Source organism: Hyperolius riggenbachi, chromosome 10 (assembly GCF_040937935.1).
Source record: "Hyperolius riggenbachi isolate aHypRig1 chromosome 10, aHypRig1.pri, whole genome shotgun sequence".
NCBI lineage: Eukaryota > Metazoa > Chordata > Amphibia > Anura > Hyperoliidae > Hyperolius > Hyperolius riggenbachi.
The window spans coordinates 116,850,553-116,871,155 of NC_090655.1; the positions used below are offsets into that span (position 1 = coordinate 116,850,553).

A 20,603-nucleotide genomic window follows, 5' to 3' on the forward strand; every position below is an offset into this window, starting at 1 on the left:
GTATTCAGAGAGGGGCATGGTGAGTCCGTGGCAGATTTCATTTTTTTTTTGTCGCAAGTTAGAAGAAATGGAAACTTTTTTTTTTTTTTTTTTTCTCACAAAGTGTCATTTTCCGCTTACTTGTGACAAAAAATAATATCTTCTATGAACTCACTATGCCTCTCAGTGAATACTTTGGGATGTCTTCTTTCCAAAATGGGGTCATTTGGGGGGTATTTATACTATCCTGGAATTCTAGCCCCTCATGAAACATGACAGGGGGTCAGAAAAGTCAGAGATGCTTGAAAATGGGAAAATTCACTTTTTGCACCATAGTTTGTAAACGCTATAACTTTTACCCAAACCAATAAATATACACTGAATGGGTTTTTTTTTATCAAAAACATGTTTGTCCACATTTTTCGCGCTGCATGTATACAGAAATTTTACTTTATTTGAAAAATGTCAGCACAGAAAGTTAAAAAAAATCATTTTTTTGCCAAAATTCATGTCTTTTTTGATGAATATAATAAAAAGTAAAAATCGCAGGAGCAATCAAATAGCATCAAAAGAAAGCTTTATTAGTGACAAGAAAAGGAGCCAAAATTCATTTACGTGGTAGGTTGTATGAGCGAGCAATAAACCGTGAAAGCTGCAGTGGTCTGAATTGAAAAAAAGTGGCTGGTCCTTAAGGGGTAGAAAGCCCTAGGTCCTCAAGTGGTTAAATCCAGGTGGAGACCCAGCCATCCTTCTTTTCTTGCGGTTTATACACACACCTAATGAGGATCCAGGTGTGAGCTGGTTGACTCCCTGGTGGTTGTGATTCAGGCGGTTGAGCTGAGGGTAAGCCTTTCTTATGTGTGCTTGAAGATAAATTATCATTCCCCAGTTTACCTGACTCTTATTTGGTACACAGAAAATTTGGTACACAAAAGAGAAGTTGCAGAGCATGCTGGGTTGTCTTTTTTTTGCTTCTCTACTTCCCCTCAGACTTAACCACTTGCCGACCAAGTGATTTCCCATTGATCTGTGCTGGGTGGGCTCTTCAGCCCCCAGCACAGATCGTATTGCAGGCAGGGCGATCAGACTTCCCCCCTTTTTTCCCCACTAGGGGGATGTCCTGCTGGGGGGGTCTGATCGCCGTCGCTCTGCAGTGCCTTGCGGGGGGCTCCTCAAAGCCCCCCTCCGCAGCGCTATTCCCCCTCCCTCTCCTTCCCTCCCTCTCCCTGGCTCTGTGGGCGGTACAGGACGGCGATACGTCCTGTACCGCCTCTGATAGGCTTCAGCCTATCAGACGGCGGCGATCCCCGGCCTATCAGAGGCCGGGGATCGACGATCTCCTTTACGGCGCTGCTGCAGCGCCATACAGTGTAAACACCGGGGACCGTGAACTGACATGGAACGGCCGCTCGAAAACCGATCGGCGTTAGCTGGTCGTCAAGAGGTTAACTAATGCAGCCTGTTCGGCTGAAGCTTCTTTCCCTCCTGTTTTCCCCTCCCACACCTCTGTTCCTCTCTGATTGGCCAAAATTTCTCAGGCTGAAACAATGCACTTTCTATAGTGAAGGGCGGGCAAATCAGGCAGAGGAGACTAAGGGCGGATATTACATCACGACTGGCTTCAATATAGCCACAGTAAATATGGAAACTGTCTAGAATAGGATTCTCTACTTTTCCTTTATAAAATTCACAGGAATCATAACATGGACTGGCAATACATATGTTATGTAAGTACAGCAAGTATTTATCTATTTATATATTTGGTTTTTTTTCCTGAGATAGTATGGCTGACAGCTCCTCTATAATATCCCCTTTTTACATATTAGCTGTGTCTTGTGACGACTGACGAAATTTCTGTGCTGACACAGCTGAGAGATCAAATTACACGTATGATTACTTACAGATAAGGGGAATTAGACAGGCGCTTCTCTCTAAAAACACAGGGAGCATTTCACTCTGTTTTCCTTGTGTCCTGTGCAAGAGTTCAGGTCCACTTTAATTCACTGCAGCATTTATGACCAGTCTCTAATGTCAAAAACAATTTTAGAATGTAATGAATGAAAAGGCTCACCTTTTCATCTTTGACTGTAGCATAACAGCCCATCATAAGTGAACTGTTAGGGAAGGGCCAGTGCTGGGATCCAAAATATCGAAGGCCTTCAACTTCTAACCCAACTTCTTCAGCTACCTCTCTCCGGACTGTCTCTTCCAGTGTTTCACCTTCAATAAAAACAAAATAAGGCAAACAAAAAAAAAAAAAAAAAAAAAGAAGGATCTTCTCATTGACACACTCCTAAACACTGTGGAAAGCCTTCCCAGAAACGCTGAAGCCATTATAGCGGCAAAGAGTGGACCAACTCCACATTAAAGCCTATGTATTAAAGGGATACTGTAGGGGGGTCAGGGGAAAATGAGTTGAGCTTACCCGGGGCTTCTAATGGTCCCCCGCACATATCCTGTGCCCGCGCAGCCACTCCCCGATGCTCTGGCCCCGCCTCCGGTTCACTTCTGGAATTTCAGACTTTAAAGTCTGAAAACCACTGCGCTTGCATTGCCGTGTCCTCACTCACGCTGATGGCACCAGGAGCGTACTGCGAAGGCCCAGTATTGTCTGTGCCTGCGCCGTGCGCTCCTGGTGACATCAGGGGAAGCGAGGACACGGCAACGCAGGCGCAGTGGTTTTCAGACTTTAAAGTCTGAAATTCCAGAAGTGAAGTGGAGGTGGGGCTGGAGCATCGGTTAGTGGCTGCGCGGGCACAGGATACCTGCTGGGGACCATTAGAAGCCCCAGGTAACTTCAACTCATTTTCGCCCGACCCCCCTACAGTATCCCTTTAAGAATGGGATATTAAAGTCCATGTAAAGGCAGGTTTTCATATATTTTGGGAAATATTTACAGCTAAAATAAAAACTATATACAATAGTGTGGTTCTGAATAGTCGACACAAACAAAAGAAATAAATGTAATCACTTTAAATTAAGCTTGCGCAGAACACTCCACACCATGTGTGAGTGACTGACAGCGGCGCTCCTGCAGGCGTAGGCACAGTAGAAGATGACCTGGCGAGGTCATCCTCTGCAGCGGAGGGGACCGGGAGCCAGTGGCTGAGTGCGGAGCTGTGGCGAGGGACATATTGGGCCTGATTCACAAAGCGGTGCAAACACTTTGCACGCCTGTGAAAAGCCCTTTATCACGCCTAAACTTAGTTTAGGCGTGATCTGAAGGAATTCGCGCGAACTCCGTGCTTCGCGCGAAGTGCCCATTAAGCCCTATGGGACTTTGCGCGAGTTAGAGCACAAAGCAGTGATAACTTTGCTGGTGCAAAGGTTATCACGCCTAAAGTCTTTTAGGCGCGATAACTGAGTTATCCCCGCTTTGTGAATCGAACCCATTGGATGTTAGGGGCTGGGGGAAGCCCCATGGAAAAATATTTTTTTGTAAGCTGCTCGGACCTTCCCTTTAAACCCTAATGCCTCATTTCCACTTTGCTGGTCGTGTTTTCAGCAATGTATAATTTGTACATAGACCTCAGATGTGCATGGACTGCACTGTCTGATGCTTCCATCCATATGATGCAATTCTGTGCAGTATTGCAACTCATGGTTAGATGCGTATTTACACGCAGTGCATCAGAGCAAGTGCTGTTCGTTGCTATGGCCACCTGCGTTGCATGCAGCGCACAAGTGAGCTAGGGGCCTAAGTCCAGGCAAGTAAGAAAAACATATGTACCATGACATGTTACTGACTGAATACAAAATATGTGTAAGGATCTGCTCAGCTGTCTGCACGGGCAGACAGCTGTTTGTCCATTCCTTAGGTCTGAATGCTGCAGGTCTCTGGAAAAGAGACCTGTCTTCGCTTTGCAAGTTTCAGAGTTGCTCTGCTGAGGAATTTGCATACACTTGTCATGCAAATTGCCTAGCTGCATCCTTCGAAGGCTTGCAGTATAAATACCATGTTCTCCCAGAATCCCTGGCTGGTCATGATGGTTTGTTCCTGCAAACTCTCCTGGAATGTCAGCCTTGCTGTCGTTTGCTAAGATTATCTTAGAGTAATTCCCGGGGACTGCACTAGGCATCCCTTCTAGTGCAGTCAGGTTGTATTATCTGTATTGCCTTGTTCTGTCTCTCTGTCTGCCAGCGGCAGTCGACAGGAAATCGTTCTGTCTGTCTGGGAGTGTAGGCCAGAGCTGCGGTTGCTACTGGCTGCTCCATCTGTTTGGATTGCATTCACCCTAGTGGTAGTGGCAGTGCTTCCATCTGTATTCTGCCTTAGGGGTGCTAACTAGAGCAGCGGTTGCTACTGGTAGCCTCATCTTTTTGTCTGTCTGGATCGCATTCGCTCTAGCGGTAGCAGCGGTGGTTCCTTCTGTGCTCTGTCTGGGAGTGTAGGCCAGAGCTGCGGTTGCTGCTGGCTACTCCTTCTCTCTGTCTTGTCTGGTACGAACGCTTGCTGTAGGCTCGGTGAGGTAGCCGTTTAGCAAGCGCTCGCGTTCTCTATTTCGTGTTTGTGTTGTATTGGTTAGTTAGGGTGGCATGCTTATCACTGGGCGCATAACGCGCGGTGATTGTGTCTATAACGCGTTCGCTGTTGCGAATGAGTGCGGTGTTCGCGTTTAGCTAGCGTTTGTTATTTTCCTTGATGTTCTAATTGTTGTTGCTTGCTGTGCCTTTTGCTACTCTCGTGCTCTGTCCTGCTCAGTCTTGTGTCTGTTGGCAATCGCCAGTCTGGTGATTGCATTCATACTTTGTTTCTGCTGATGTGTGTTCACCGTCGCTGGGTGGCGACTAGATTGGTGGACACACATTCATTCTGTCTCTGTGCTCTTTCTTTATACTTGTGCTCTGTCTAGTTCGGTCTTGTGTCACTATTGGCAATCGCCACTCTGGCGATTGCGTTCCCACTTCGTTTCCGTTGTTGTGTGTTCACCGTCGCTGGGTGGCGACTAGATTGGTGGACACACATACATTCTGTCTCTGTGTTCTCTCTCTCTTTAAGGGCGATCTTGCCCTGCATTGCTTCAACTCGTACAATTCCCATCTGGCGTCTGTGGCAGTGCAGAGGCTGTGTTCTTCTGCACTCCACAGCTCCATCTGCCGGTGGGAATCTCCCTCTACAGGTGCATAGCACCATAGCTGGGTTCTCTCAATTTACACACTTGTGGAGGATTTCCGTAGTGTCGGCGCGCGTCCTGTGCGCTGACCACGGAAATAGTTCCGCAATCGTTACAATATGTCAGTAGTAATAATGAAGCCACATACTTAAAGTGATTGACTTAAAGTGATTGACCTTTATTGATTAAGTGATTGATCACAGTTCTTCTGCTTTCTACTCAAATTGTACCATGTAAAAAGAAAAGCTGCAGCATCTGCTATTGCTTCAGGCTGGAAATGGGGCAGGGTTCCCAGGATGCTGCATACTGTTAGTCACAACACTAGTCTCTGACTGGAATTGCTGAGCTCTGGCTCATAAGTAACCACCTGGCCAAAAGTTTTGAGACTGTCAAAAATATTAGTTTTTACAAAGTTTGCTGCTAAACTGCTTTTAGTTATTTGTTTCAGTTGTTTATGTGATGTACTGAAATATAATTATAAGCACTTCATATGTTTTAAAGGCTTTTATTGACAATTACATGAGATTTATGCAAAGAGTCAGTATTTGCAGTGTTGGCCCTTCTTTTTCAGGACCTCTGCAATTCGACTGGGCATGCTCTCAATCAACTTCTGGGCCAAATCCTGACTGATAGCAACCCATTCGTTCATAATCACTTCTTTGAGTTTCTCAGAATTAGTTGATTTTGGTTTGTCCACCCTCCTCTTGAGGAATGACCACAAGTTCTCAATGGGATTAATATATGGGGAATTTCCAGGCCATGGACCCAAAATTTCAATGTTTTGGTCCCCGAACCACTTCGTTATCACTTTTGCCTTATGACACGGTGCTCCATCGTGCTGGAAAATGCATTGTTCTTCGCCAAACTGTTGTTGGATTGTTGGAAGAAGTTGCTGTTGGAGGGTGTTTTAGTACTATTCTTTATTCATGGCTGTGTTTTTTGGCAAAACTGTGAGTGAGCCCACTCCCTTGGATGAGAAGCAGCCCCACACATGAATGGTCTCAGGATGCTTTACTGTTGGCATGACACAGGACTGATGGTAGCGCTCACCTTTTCTGCTCCTGACAAGCCTTTTTCCAGATGCCCCAAACAATCGGTAAGGGGCTTCATTGAAGTATATGACTTTACCCCAGTTTTTGGGGGAGAGAAGTGGCTTCTTTGCTGCCCTGACACTTTAATGCCCTTGACACCAGGCCATCTTCCAAAATTCTTTGCCTCACTGTGCACGCAGATGCGCTCACACCTGCCTGCTGCCATTCCTGAGCAACCTCTGCAGCTGAATACACTTTAGGAGACGATCCTGGCGCTTGCTGGACTTTCTTGGACGCCCTGAAGCCTTCTTAACAAGAATTGAACCTCTTTCCTTAAAGTTCTTGATGATCCTATAAATTGTTGATTTAGGTGCAATCTTAGTAGCCACAATATCCTTGCCTGTGAAGCCATTTTTATGCAACGCTATGATGGCTGCATGCGTTTCTTTGCTAGTCACCATGGTTAACAATGGAAGATCAATGATTTCAAGCATCACCCTCCTTTTAACATTTCAAGTCTGCCATTCTAACCCAATCGGCCTGACATAATGCCTTGTGCTTGTCAACATTCTCACCTGAGTTAATAAGACTATTACTGAAATGATCTCAGCAGGTCCTTTAATGACAGCAATGAAATGCAGTGGAAAGGGTTTTTTGGGATTCAGTTAATTTTCATGGCAAAGAAAGACTATGCAATTCATCTGAACACTCTTCATAACATTTTGGAGTAAATGCAAATTGCTATTATAAAAACTTAAGCACCAACTTTTCTAATTTCCAATATTTTTGACAGTCTCAAAACTTTTGGCCAGGACTGTACATATTCTCAGCCCATCATGCTTTGCAAAGTAATAGCACTGTTGTCACTACTGTTAGAACCATTATTGCTAGTGTCAGATGGCTTTCCTCCAGGAGAATCAATTTTCTCCTATGTCCCAAAACCATACTGGTAGATTTGTGCCCCTAAGCCCCCTCCCCCCCTCCAGAATGTGTTCGATGCATTGCATTGTGAGCTCCATTGAGCAACAGTACGTGGTGCAAACTGACATCTGTAAAGATCACTTCTCTGTTTTAGTACTATATAAATGTGTAAATTAATAACATGAATAAAATCAGTAGCAGTACCAATTTCACAGAAGCCTGCCAGAGCAGTGTACATTCCAGGTGGAAAGTTCTCCTGACGAGCAAGTAAGCAGCGGTTCCCGCTATGCACTAATGTAATTATAACCGGACTCATCTACAATATAATGAAATATGAGAAGAGCTTTAGAGAGTTCTGTTTAAAATATGTTACCAAACTAAAAAGGAGCAAATATGAAGTATAAATATTTTTTGCATGAAGTACGAATTAAGTTATTGGTATGATGTACATGTAATGAACCTACAGTGCTGCCCATAATTATTCATACCCCTAGCAAATTTCTACTTAAAGTTACTTTTATCAACCAGGAAATAATTTTTTGATGGAAAATAACATAGATGTCTCCCAAAAGATAATAAGACGATGTATAAAAAAAAAAATCTCAGCTTTTATTTACATTTGAGCAAAAAGGAGTCCAGTCCAAAAGGATTTATACCCTTCTCAATAATCAATAGAAAAGTCCTTATTGGCTATTACAGCAATCAAATGCTTCCTATAATTGCAGACCAGCTTTTCACATGTCTCCACAGGTGTTTTTGCCCATTCATCTTTAGCACTGAGCTCCAAATCTTTCAGGTTGGAGTGTCTTTTTGCCATCACCCTGATCTTTAGCTCCCTCCACAGATTCTCAATTGGATTCAAGTCAGGACTCTGTCTGGGCCACTCCAAAACATTAATGTTGTTGTCTGCTAACCATTTCTTTACCCCATGTGCTGTGTGTTTTCGGTCATTGTCATTCTGAAATATCCACTGCTGCCCAAGGCCAAGTTTTTTTGCAGACTGCTCGATGTTGTCATTGAGAATCCTCATGTATTGTTTTTTTTTCATGGTGCCGTTTATTGTGATTAAATTCCCTGGTCCATTAGCTGAAAAACACCCCCAAAGCATTAGGTTCCCACCACCATGTTTGACAGTGGGGATGGTGTTCTTTGGGTTGAAGGCTTTTCCTTTTTAACACCAAACGAAGGAAACATCATTGTGAACAAACAATTAAAATTTTGTTTCATCTGACCATAACACAGAAGACCAGAAGACTTCTTTGTCCACATGAGCATTTGCAAAGGCCAAACGAGCTTTTGTGTATCTAGAGAAGTGGCATCCTCCTTGGTCTGCATCCATGGAACCCAGCAGTGTGCAGTGTCCATTGGATTGTCTGCCTTGAGACATTGCCACCAGCAGAGCCCAGATTTACCAGGATGGCCTTGGTGGTTGATCCTTGGATTCATTTTTACCTCTCTCATTATCCTCCTGGCCAGCACAGGTGTCACTTTTGGCTTCCGAACTCGTCCTCTGAGATTTTTCACAGTGCAGAACATCTTGTATTTTTTAATAATACTTTGCACTGTAGCCACTGGAACTTGAAATTATTTAGAAATGTCCTTGTAGCCCTTTCCTGACTTGTGAGCAGCCACAATGGGCAGCAGCGGGTCCTCACTGAGCTCCTTTGTTTTAGCCATGACTGTCCAAAAACCAACTGCAGAGACCTGCTGTTTTTCACCGGTTGAGTTGATTAAAACAGCTGTTCCCAATTAATCAGGTTAATTAGGATGCTTTAGAACAGCTTTGGCTATTTGTAATGGTATAGAACTTTGGATTTTCCCACAGACTGTGACAGTTTGTGAAGGGTATGAATAATTTTGGACTGGACACTTGCTCAAATGTAAATAAAAGAAATGTTTTTTTTCCACAATAATGCCTATTGTACATAGTCTTTTTATCTTTAGGGAGACACCTATGTCATTTCCCTTAAAAAAATTACTTGCTGGTTGAATAAAAGTAACTTTAATTCAAAATTTGCCAGCGGTATGAATAATTATGGGCAGCACTGTATGACCCTAACCTAGTAGTCTGCTAAAGCTACTTGCCTGGCTGTTGAGCTGGTCTGATACTGCTCTGCCTTTAATATGTTACGTCACTGACTCAGACTGAGTATGCAGATCAGATATTCTAATGCAACTGGCTCCATAACTGTTGGAAGTGTCAGTGGGTCAGACATACCAGAAGCAAACAAATCAACAAGACAGCCATGGAAAAACAATGTCAGTCTCCATGTTCCGCTCACTACAAATATGACTCAACAGGCTGATAACTAAGAAGAAATCTAAAATATTATTTGAAGTAGATGTCAAATTGCTGATTTTGTTAACTCCGAGGGATATGGATGTTTCCTTTTAAACAATACCAGTTGCCTGTCATTTCTGCTGTTTGCTTTGGCTGCTGTAGTGGCTGAATCACACACCTGAAACAAGCATGCAGCTAATCCAGTCTGACTTCAGTCAGAGAACCTGATCTGCATGCTTGTTCAGGAGCTGTGGCTAAAAGTATTAGGGTGCGTTTCCACTAGTGCGGTGTGGAATCGTTGCGGATTCTCCGCAGACGAATTCGCATGCAGGAACGAAATCGCATGCGGTTGTATGCAAATTTTACCGCAAATTCGCATACGATTTCGCATGGATGATGCTGTGTGCGAATTTAACCATGTCTGTGCCTGTGTGCTTTTTCATTGATTTCATGCGAAATCGTATGCAAATTCGCATGAAAATTCGCAAACAAAACCGCCATGCGAATTCCCTATTAAATACATTGTATGCGAATCGCATGCGGTATGTGCGGTGTCCGAATTCGGATGGCTCTGCTGTGCAGATTTTTCCTGCACAAGAAAACGCTCTGTTTTCTTGACAAGTGGACACAGGCTCATTTACTTTTATTGGTTATGCGAATTTGCATGCGGAGAACGCATGCGAATTCGCGTTAGTGGAAACGCACCCTTAGAGACACAGGATCAGCAGGAGAGTCAGGCAACTGGTATTATTTTAAAAGGAAAAATCCATATCCTTCTTAGTTTAGGTTGCCTTTAAGTACTGAAAGCAAACTATTCCATCTGTAGATAGAAAATCTGAAGCATATGTGTCCAGTCTCATGTTCAGTCTTTTGAATGCATTTTAATTTTCTTTGAATACTGTGTAAATTGGTTGTCTCTACTCTACTTGATTGGATATTATAGGCAAGTCTTTTAGTACTCTCCTCTCCACTTTAGTATGCTTCAGTAAATGTATGTTCTAACAATCTACATATTGCTTCATTACTAGCCCCAATAGATATCATTTTACCCTTTCTCCCTTTTAGAGGGGGAAATCTTTCAGTATCCATACGGAATCAATATGCCCTAGAGAATCAGACTTAAAGGATAATTGTATTGAGAAGATGGAGGTTACCATATTTATTTCCTTTTAATCAATAGCAGTTACCTGGCAGCCCTGCTTATCTATTTGGCTGCAGTAGTGTCTGAATCACACCAGAAACAAGCATGCAGCTAGTCTTGTCATATCTGACAATAAAGTCAGAAACACCTGATCTGCACATGCCTGTTCAGGGTCTATGGCTAAAAGTATCAGAGGCAGAGGATTAGCAGGACAGCCAGGCAACTGGTATTGTTTAAAATGAAATAAATATGGAAGCCTCCATATCCCTCGTTACAGTTGTCCTTTAAGTTAGGATGATTGTTAATAGGGCAGCATGTTTAACCATCCATCAGGTAGCAGGCTGAAATGGCTGATTCTGATGGTTTCAGCCAACTAAAACATTTGGCTAGGAGTTCTTATCTTTGCATAAATCAGTTCAATGTGCTCCTCTAACATGCATTATCTATCCAAGTCATATGAATAGCAACTCACCTGTGGATAATAGATCATTCCGTTAGACGTGCACACTCGCTTACTTCCAGACAGATTTTTCTGAGTGGGCTTTCCAGATTTGCTGCAGTATTGGTTGCTTTCATGCCAACGAAGAAGAGCCTGGCCCTGTATTATACAGCAGCATTAGCTAAACAGACAGCAGACCTTCCAGAAGTAAGTCACTGCAACGGCTAAATAACAATAGGCAATTCATTGTACAGAAATTCTCCTTGAGGAAAGGTCATGGAGACACGTGATCAATTTCATCAGGTGACTGATTGGCTGGTCTCTGAATGGCTAGTCACAATCATGTGATAATTTCTTACTTATTCTGATTCCTTTCCTTTCTGATTTGCTCTAATACTGCATATTCATAGTTTACGGTTTCTGATCTCCAAACAAAAGAGTACATGTTAGATCTCATAGTAATGTGTGTGGTACATCTGGACCGCAAGCGCCTGAAAGGCGGCGGCGCTCTGAGGTCAGTGGAGTGCATAGTGCTCCTTCCCTATTGGCTGGTTGGCGGACGCGTCCTCAGTACGCTCTCCGCCGTGGTAAGACTTAGTCACATGTGCACCTGCGTGTCAGCTAACTGCTTACACGCCGCAACCAGCATTGGATAGTTGAGTTGAAATTCTGTGCACTGATTGGATGTTGTTAGTATATGGTTCTTGTGAGCGTGCTCAGTCTTCGCCCCGTGATAGCCTTTAACTGGGCTTGTAGTTGAGTGACGCTCACGCTGTGCTGTGCAGTCTCTGTACTTATCTTGTAGATCGATTCCTGTTGTGACCCGGCCTGTTCCTGACTATTCTGTCTTCTGGCTTCCCGACCCGGCTTGTCTCTGACCTCGCTTAATCTAATTACACGTTACTGATCCAGCTCGTTAAAAGGAACCGCTTGAACGCCGCCTGCCCCGACTCTGACTTGTTAAAAGTAATTGCATGAACGCCGCCTGTCCCGACTCCAGTTTGTCTGACCACGCTTACTGGACTCTGATTCTGATCATCTTTACACTAATTCCTCAGGTGACTGTTGAATCATTACTCTGCTTATTAAAGTACTGATCATTTGCTATCTGGCCAGTCTGTATACAACATCTACCTGCAGGGGTTTAGATTGTGGTTAGGTAGGAGTTTTGAGCAGGTGTTAGGACTGCGGCATTCTTTAAGTTATATGTGTATTCAGCCTAAGGCCTGGTTAACACTAGCGTTCCAGGTCCGGTTTCCCCGGACCGGAACGCACCGTATACTGTACAAACGGACCCGGATGTGAATGGATACATTGTTAATCAATGTATCCATTCACACCCGTACGTCTGTCAGGATCCGGGTCCGGGCTGCGGTCCGGGCTGCGTTCAGGATTTTTCCAACATGCAGCATTTTTCCGGAACGCAGCTCCGGCCGCCGCACCTGACCCTGAACCTGACCATTTTCCCCGCACCATAGGAAGTGATGAGAAACGGAAGTTTCTCATCACACTGGCAATAGGAACGGGTGCTCACGGCACCTGTCCTTTGCCACATGGGGGGTCCAGGCATGGACAGATAGGGGCCCCCACTCTCCCCATGCCTGTCTCTGCTGCTGCGCCTGTTTAAAGTACAGTATCGGCAATCCGGAAGTATTACTTTCCGGATGCCGAACTGATACTTTTTTGTTTGCAACCTGACCAGATCCTGAGGGATGCGTACGGCCCCCCGGACCCGGACGTACGGCCCGGTTTCACACAAAACGCTAGTGTGAACCGGGCCCAACCAAAAGCAGTTATCAGGCAAGCCTGACAGTACAACACAAAATACAATCTAAGTAACAACAATAACAATTATATTTTGAGCACTTTTCTCCCTGGGGACTGAAAGCGCTGTGACCCTGCATTATGCAGTCTCAAAGGCTCGGGAAAAGAGGTAAGTTTTTAGCCTTTTTTTTAAAGCTGTCCAGAGAAGGAGCCTCTCGTACTGATTGTGGAAGTGAGTTCCATAGAGTAGGGGCTGCATAAGAAAAGGCCTGAGCACCAAACATTAAGTGTATCCTGGGAATAACCAGCTTCATCTTGTTGGCAGAGCAAAGGGTGCGTGGAGGGACATAAGTTCCAATAGATCCGCTATGTATTTGGGTCCCATGTGGTTTAGAGCCTTGAATGTCAGCAGGCAGATCTTAAAGTGGATTCTCCATTTTACTGGCAAACAGTGAAGAGTTTGCAGTACTGGGGTGATGTGTGAGCTGCGGGGGGCATTGGCTAGGAGTCTGGCTGCAGCATTCTGTACTAGCTGTAAGGGGTGCAAAACTTTATCTGTAGATCCGATGAACAGGGCATTGCAGTAGTCTCGGCGGGAGGATACAAATGCATGAACCAGGGCAGGTAGGTCTTCAGCTGGGATAAGGTGTTTGATTCTCGCTATATTTCTTAGATGGAAGAAGGAAGACTTGACGATAGCTGATACCTGCTGTCTGAGTTTTAAATTTCCATCCAGGATCACCCCAAGGTTTCGCACAGAGTCTTTATACTGTACGGTATCTCCCCCCAATTGCTAGTTTGACGTGGTGAGCATTTTGAACTTTATCCATCATGTGTGGACCGCCTACCACCAACACCTCAACCTGCTGGCGCTTATCCAATTTTGTAAATCCACTAGACACGCATTTATGGATGCTGATGGGTCTTGGGTGCCAGGCTTGAAGGACAAATACAGTTGTGTGTCATCTGCATAACAATGGTATCCTAGGCCATAGTTCTGGATTATTTTGCCCAGTGGAAGCATGTAGACTGCAAAGAGTAATGGTGATAGCACAGAACCCTGTGGAACTCCATAGGCAAGTGGCACTGGATTAGAGTAGTGTGTGCCCAGACATACTTGCTGTGTCCTGCCAGATAGGAAGGTCTGAAACCAGCTAAGAACAGCAACCCTTAGGCCTCCAGAGCGGAGACAAGGTGTGGAGCAGGTAAAAGGTGAGGCAGCCATCTTGAGCGCGCTCAGTCCAGTCTGAAATGGCATTAGCCCGAGTAATGAATGATCTACTTACTGCAAGGGACAAGGGTGATTGCTCAATTCTGATTCTTCTTGACTTGTCTGCAGCATTTGATACTGTGGATTATGAAATACCAATCCAGCGACTGAAGAATTACTTCAGTCGCTGGATTGGTATTTCATGATCCACAGTATCAAATGCTGCAGTCTCCGCTCTGGAAAGCATTAATCACATATATGCACAGAAGAAACAAAAATATTTAGAGATTTTGCACCATGAAATCTTTGGCTACAACTGGAACCTTCTGGGAATCGTGGAAGTTTATGGATGGCTAAGTTACAAGATGGATTGCACTCACTGGATTGCACTCACCATGAAAGTCCTGTGTAGCTGACATATGTTTGGAGTCCTGCATGGGAAGCTGATAATTCACACAAACAAACAAAAGCCTACAAGGTCACACAATGGAATAGGATTTCTCCACCAGATACTCATGGGGTTCACAGCTTCAAACAAACCAATACATCAAAAAGCATGTCCATGCAACACAGCAAGCAGATCTCCTACCTTCCCAAGTCCTCATCCCAAGGTAAGGGAATTCATCCTCCTTCCTCAAACAGCAGTAACATCTTTCAGCTGGCAATCCGTTTTTTGCAGACTGTACAAATATTTCAAATGCATTCAGAGGCTGAAATTATACAGACCTGTGTCTCCATTGCCTTTCCAAGTGAACCTTAGTAGGCCCCATGTTTCTGCACATCAATGGAATTTTCACACCTCTTCCAGCAGAATCTCAAGGCCAGTGGTTTGCTTTTATCTACCCCCTACTGATAAACAACAACAATCAAGGAAGAACTTAATTAACCTCCCTGGCGGTTTATTAAAATCCGCCAGGGGGCAGCAAATACGTTTTTTAAAAATAAATAAATTTCTTTTTCATGTAGCGAGACAATGTCTCGCTACATGATAGCCGCTGCCGAGCGGCATCCCCCCAGCCCCTCCGATCGCCTTCGGCGATCAGAGATCAAGAGATCCCGTTCAAAGAACGGGATCTCTTGGAGGGCTTCCCCCGTCGCCATGGCGACGGGGCGGGATGACGTCACCGACGTCATCGACGTCGTGACGTCAAAGGGGAATCCGATCCACCCCACGGCGCTGCCTGGCACTGATTGGCCAGGCAGCGCACGGGGTCTGGGGGGGGGGGCGGCTGCGGCGACGCGTATAGCGGCGGATCGGCGGGTAGCGGCGGCGATCGGAGGTTACACGCAGCTAGCAAAGTGCTAGCTGCGTGTAACAAAAAAAAATTATGCAAATCGGCCCAGCGGGGCCTGAGCGGTGCCTCCCGGCGGCATAGCCCGAACTCAGTTCGGGCTTACCGCCAGGGAGGTTAACCCATTCCTTCCCAAAGAGCAATGTTAATATATAAGGCCAGTGTCCTACTGTCTCTCAGGCCATCAAGAGCTGCTTCTCACATTGGAAAAAAACAAGCCAATTTGCTGGAATCTCTAGGGATTTTAAATAAAACCGCACAGAGGTAAAAAAGGTGGTCAGGCCCATAAAAAGTGCCACACTCAGACTCAGTCCAACTTCAGGGACCCAGGTCCATTCAAGGAAAAGAACTTTCCAGTGATCTCCAGTGATGTTTACTGGAAATCAAAGGCTAAAAGTAGCAGTGGTTGCCATGTCCCTAGTTAGAGATGCAGTAACACCCTGGCAGTGAACCCAGTCGCCATTGCTAAATCTCATTCAGTCACCGCATCGCTCTGCAATGCCCGCTCTATAAACACTAAGACAGCCATTATTGCGGACCTTATTCAGACATGCGAATTTTCATGCATCACTGAAACTTGGATTGATGCCAATGCGGGTCTCACATTGAAGGCAACCATCCCAAACAATTACTCAGTCCTAAGTGAGGGAAGACGAGACCGCAGAGGAGGGGGTGTAGCAATTTGTGGCAAAACAACCCTGCTGCTCAGAGCCCTGAATGTTGGCTCAACAAAGTCCTTTGAATGTATAGGTGCCCAGATCTCAGCTTGTAAAGGCTTCAAAATTTGATGCTGACCCATTCCTACAGGAATTATCAGAACTTCTGGCCATGCTGATTATGTCTTATCCGAGATAGATCATCCTTGGTGACTTCAACGTCTGGGCTGATGACTCAATCTCAGCTGATGACTCAATCACAAGATGCAAATGAACTAGTAAATCTCATGGGTGGACTAGGCTTCACACAAGTTGTAAAATTTGCTACCCACAGAGGAGGGCATACCCTAGACTTACTGTTCCACCTAGGAATGGACATTAGTAACACAACAGTAACCCCAGTGGTATGGTCAGACCATCACATAATACAGTTTACTATTGAACATTACCCTATCAAGCAGCACCCCAAGGAAACAATCAAAATCCGTCCCCTGAATAAATTAACACCTGAGAGGATAACTGCCAACCTGGATTTTACAAATCTGCTCCATAGTCAAATGGACCCCAACACTCTAGTAACCCTTTACAACAACATGATTTATGGAACACTTGACCCATGGCGCACCAAATCAGCAATCTAAAAAAGAAAGGGTGCAGACTAGAAAGACAGTGGCGTAAACCAGGGTCTGAGGAGCACAAATCTAGCCTAGTTCAACACCTCAGACAATACCAACAAGCAATAACCAAGAAAAAAATCAGACTTCATCTCACACAAAATATCTACAGCCGACAACAAAGCTGCTCAACTCTTCCACTAAGTGGAATCACTCTGCAATACTTCCTGCCTAAAAGCCCCAGCCACATTCTCCAGGGAAAGGTGTGAAGAATTCTCTGCCTTCTTCACAAACAAGGTGTCTGCCATCCATGCCAGCATTACACCAACAACATCAATTGACCACTGGACTTTGCATATGCCTACTACCGTACCACCATGGCAAGTCTTTGACACTCTGAGTTAAGAAGATTGTGGAATTCTTATTCAAAGTCTCCGCCCCACTACCTGCAACCTGGATCGTGGCCCAACTGGATCCTTAATGCAGTGCCCAGAGCTGATCAGGCCAGCACTTCACAAAATAACTCAGTGCTCCTTGCAAAGTGGACTTTTCCCAGAAGAACTAAAGAAAGCAATCATAAAACCTCTTGAAGAAACCATCACTAGATCCTGATTCTGTGACCAACTACAGACTTGTGGCGAACTTACCATTCCTATCAAAAGTTATCGAGAAAGCAGTCGCCAACCAGATAGAAGCCAGGCTTACAGATAACAACATTTTTGATACACGAGCTTTGAATTTTTATTTGATTTATTGAAGAATCTAAAGTTCACCAAACCACGTGGAACAGTAATTACTTCCTTAAACTTCATACTTGCTTATCTCAACTTCAGCAGCTACAACTGCAATCGTCTGCTACTGATAATAAGAGATTAGTATTTGGCATTGATGTGGAAACAATAAGGCCCACTTTTGTAAGTTCAATCACACTAAACAAACTAAAGGATTTGCAACTAAAAATTGCCCATTTAAGGTCCCATCACAACATCTCAAAGGGGCTCAAGTCAGAACTTTAACTAAGCCACTCCAAAACCCTAATTCTGTGCCATGCAGGAGTGGAGTTACACTTGTGATTTAGATAGTTGTCTTGTTGCATAACCCAGCTGTGCTGCATGGTCTCATGACCTGACTTCTTCTTCTTCAGCACTTTCCAGGAGAGAGCTGAAGTCATGCTGCTCTCAATTATGGAAGGTTGCCTAGGCCCTGAAGCAGCAAATCATCCCCACACACTTACACAATCACCACTGTGCTTCACGTTAGTATGATGTTTTGGCAAAGTGCATTAGCTCTACCCCAGATACAACAGGACACGTTTTCCAAAAAAGACTACTTTTGACTTCTAAGTCACCACAACATTACCATCATACATAGCAGGATCATCCACAATGCAACCTAGGCAACTGCCTGGTGCCTAGTGGGTGTCAAGGGGCCGAGCTGTCACCTTCTCTTATCTCTATCCCACCTTGGGTTACCATAAAGACTATAGGGGAAGCAAAGGCACTACCTCGCCCTGGGCCCCGTTTTATCTTAATCCTTTTCTGCCCTCATAAATCAGGTACTGCCTGCAGGTGAAGCAAGGAACTGCAGGCCAATTGAGGATGGAGAACAGCCCCTTGACGATGTGCATTTTTCCTTGGAGATCTGGATATTCTGCTCTTATCAAGTCATGGCAAATTGTATGTTAGATATGAGTTAGCCACTGATGAAGCAGACCATCTGAGCTGAGAAACGTGAGTCAGGCTTATGTTTTATAAAACATGTTTTCTTCACCTGTTGTTGTTTTACAGTATGTGTTTTATGCATTCCCTTTTATTTTATTAGAAATCCCTGCATCACTTTTACTTGGTTGGTCAGTTTTAATATAGACTAGCAAGATTATATTAACTCTTCTATTAATATCATTCATTTTTTAACTTCACACTGGAGGTGTGTTAGTCCACAGTCAGATATTTCAGAACTGCTTGGAATACCAGTTTGTAATGCAATGACTGTAAGACGTTAACCATACCAGGATCAAAAAAAAAAAGAAAAGAAAAGAAAAATGTTTGAAAGCAAATGAAGAAGAATTGTTCCCAGCCTGTGGAAATACTCCATACGCTAGCAGTGTAAAGTCCTGTCAAAGCCTATTGAGGACATTTCGGTAATGAATGCAGCTGGCTACATTCAAACAAGTCTAGGCAGGAAGAAAGCTAGGCCTGCTGCTCACATGGTATCAAGCTATTAAACAAAATATCTGCTCCTGGCAGTACTGTGTCCCTGTTACAGCAAGTCTCAGAGCCTAGAGGAAAAATGACAGAAGACAGTGGAAATCTCTGTTACAGTCATCTGTCCCTTCTGTGGCCTTGCAGCATGTGCACCAGAGATGTAAAATGTGTCTGGAATGGAAAGGCTGGGATATGCTTCAGTGTCAGTCAACAGTATCACCCAATAGTGTACCATACATACATATCAATATATAACATATAGTATATAGAACACAGAACACACAAAAGTGATCCAGCACACCTGGACTGGACAATAATAATAATAAAAGTATTGTTAAAAGGTTACTCCCACACCCCTCCCACTACAACCTGCAGGTGCAGAAACTGTGATGCGTTTTTTGCACATTTTTTCCACATACTGTAGTTATGCATTATTGTGTGCTTGGCTTCAGTGCTTTATCAACAGCCTTAAAATGCATGTGTTTCTGTGGAAAAATGCAAGCTGCAGAGTTTTACAAGCACACCGAAAGCAGACGCACAAGTGTGAATGCAAAAGTGTATTTGCATGCAGAAATCACATGCGTTTGTGCAAATGCATGTGAATGCATACATTGGGAACGAGTCCTTCAATAGCAGAAGAGCGTCTACAATAGTTTGCACATACCTGCAGTGTCAATACTCTGTATTCAATTCAGAATAGATTTTATTTAAAGTGTACCGGAGACGTAATTAAATAAAAAAAAATAAGTTGGAAAAGAGAAGAGCTGGAGAAAAAGCTGGAAAAGATTGAGGATGGCGGCGAGGGAGCGATCCGTGCGCATGGGGCTGGAGGAAGCCCCAGGTATGTATAAAAAGTTTTTTTTTATTACGTCTCTGGTTTCCTTTAAAGCCCTTTTCCAGGGTTTATTTACACCTTAGCTACCCCTAGCAGTACAAAGCGTTATTGCACTAATGGAATAATTTTCTGTGATTTAAGTCTTTAAGCGCGAGCATTTTGCGACTCGCAAGCAATCGGAATGGGATCGCAAAATGCTACTAGTGGAAGAGGGCCCTTAAAAATGTGTCCATAAATAGCACGCTAGATATTGCTGACTTTACTCTCTCTCCTCCGTGTCTTTCCACTATGTTTCTTTTGGCTCATGTATGTTCTTTGTGGAAAACCAAAATGAATGCAGCAGGAGATACAAACAAAGGAAGCGAGCAGTGTGCAGGTTCTGATGCACAAAACCAGTGGTTTAGCTAAGGAGTTTGGTGTTCCAGTGCGAGTTTTACATGGGGTCCCAAGCACTCTATTGATATGGAGCCCCAAAACCTACCAAGGACAGTTTCAGTGTCAGAGAGATGTAATCAGAGTAAGGCCTGAGACACAAGTGCTTTTCTGACCATCAACATTGTCTGAGCCTTTTTAAAAGAACGCTCCCATTGACTTTCATTAAAATTGCAGCGATCGCAACTTTTTGAAAGAACGCAATCTTGGCAATTTAACGCAAGTCAATGGGAGTGTTTTTTTTAAAAACTCCCAGACAGCATTGATGGTCAGAAAAGTGCTCAGAAAGTGCTCACAGTGTGGTTCAGGTCTAAGAAAACACTATTTAAGGACCATATAAAGGTGTTCATTATCAGCATAGAACCAATAAAAAGCTAATAAGATAGATGAAGGAGGGCCTCTAATGGGCCCCTCTGGTCCAGGGGCCCCAGTGCGGTCGCAGCCTCTGCATCCCCTGTTGCTACGCTACTGTACAAAACAATGTGGCAGGGCCCTTTTTTTACAGAATGAGGTTATTCCGCAAAAAATATTAACATACCGGTACATATAAAACAATTCATGAACTTACATACCCGGGCTAAAATGGGTGCATCGTTTCCATCCAATTGTACAATTGTTTTGCGAAAATCTGTGAACTTTCCAGAAAATTCTTTCTCCAAGACAGATTTTTCCAGGGTACCTAGGACAAAA

The 20,603-nt window shown here is 44.1% G+C and overlaps 1 protein-coding gene across 4 annotated transcripts in view; it reads right to left on the reverse strand.

Annotated features, from left to right (window-relative positions):
- Positions 1–20,603, reverse strand: part of NUDT13 (nudix hydrolase 13) — a 123,055-nt gene that overhangs the window by 12,506 nt on the left and 89,946 nt on the right. For all 4 annotated transcript variants that reach the window (XM_068257672.1, XM_068257670.1, XM_068257671.1 and 1 more), the window contains 4 exons: positions 20,486–20,592; positions 10,940–11,065; positions 7,250–7,361; positions 2,051–2,199 (listed from right to left, as the gene is read on the reverse strand). In XM_068257672.1, the coding sequence (XP_068113773.1) occupies positions 2,051–2,199; positions 7,250–7,361; positions 10,940–11,065; positions 20,486–20,592 (494 nt within the window). The remainder of the gene's footprint in view (positions 1–2,050; positions 2,200–7,249; positions 7,362–10,939; positions 11,066–20,485; positions 20,593–20,603) is intronic.